The sequence below is a fragment of the Habropoda laboriosa genome, unplaced genomic scaffold (genome assembly GCF_001263275.1).
Source record: "Habropoda laboriosa isolate 0110345459 unplaced genomic scaffold, ASM126327v1 scaffold106, whole genome shotgun sequence".
In the NCBI taxonomy this organism is placed as follows: domain Eukaryota; kingdom Metazoa; phylum Arthropoda; class Insecta; order Hymenoptera; family Apidae; genus Habropoda; species Habropoda laboriosa.
Window position 1 is genome coordinate 450,858 of NW_017100224.1, and position 546 is coordinate 451,403.

The window sequence follows — 546 nt, forward strand, 5'->3', positions numbered from 1 at the left end:
AATACCTGCTCTAACAAGTCCATGTTGATCAAATAATTTTTCTGCTAAAGGTGTAGCCACCTCTTCTACAGATTTACTATTTCCATATTGAATCACATCCCCTATTGTTCTAATGGAAGCAATTCTAACTCTATAATGTTGGTGTGTAAAATTATTTAAAATTGGTTTTACTAAGTTTTGTGCTTGTGAGTAAAAGTAATTTGGCAAATTGTTTGCAAACTCTGATATACAATCACAACTTTCTCGTTTAACAAGTGGATAATTGTCTGCTACAGTATGTGTTAAAATTTTTGTTAAATCATCAATGTATGAAATCAATAAATTTTTGTATTTTAATATTATTATTTTTAATAATGTAACACACTTCAATCGAACTTCTTCTGAAGTTTCTATTTGTTCAAAAGAACCTAATCTTTTGGATAAAGTTGGAAGTAAGTACATAATATATCTATCATTCGGTGTTAAATTAACTATAAATTGTTTCATAATTTCCAATGTTTGATCACGGCAAATTTCTACAGAATCATTTAAAATTCTCAATAATGG

At 27.5% G+C, this 546-nt stretch overlaps 1 protein-coding gene across 1 annotated transcript in view; it reads right to left on the minus strand.

The window, feature by feature from the left end:
- Positions 1–540, minus strand: part of LOC108571071 (dynein assembly factor 5, axonemal) — a gene marked incomplete at its 5' end in the record, with an annotated part of 2,762 nt that extends 2,222 nt beyond the window's left edge. The window contains one exon of the mRNA XM_017933041.1: positions 6–540. Within this exon, the coding sequence (XP_017788530.1) occupies positions 6–540 (535 nt within the window). The remainder of the gene's footprint in view (positions 1–5) is intronic.
- Between the last annotated feature and the right edge of the window lie 6 nt (positions 541–546).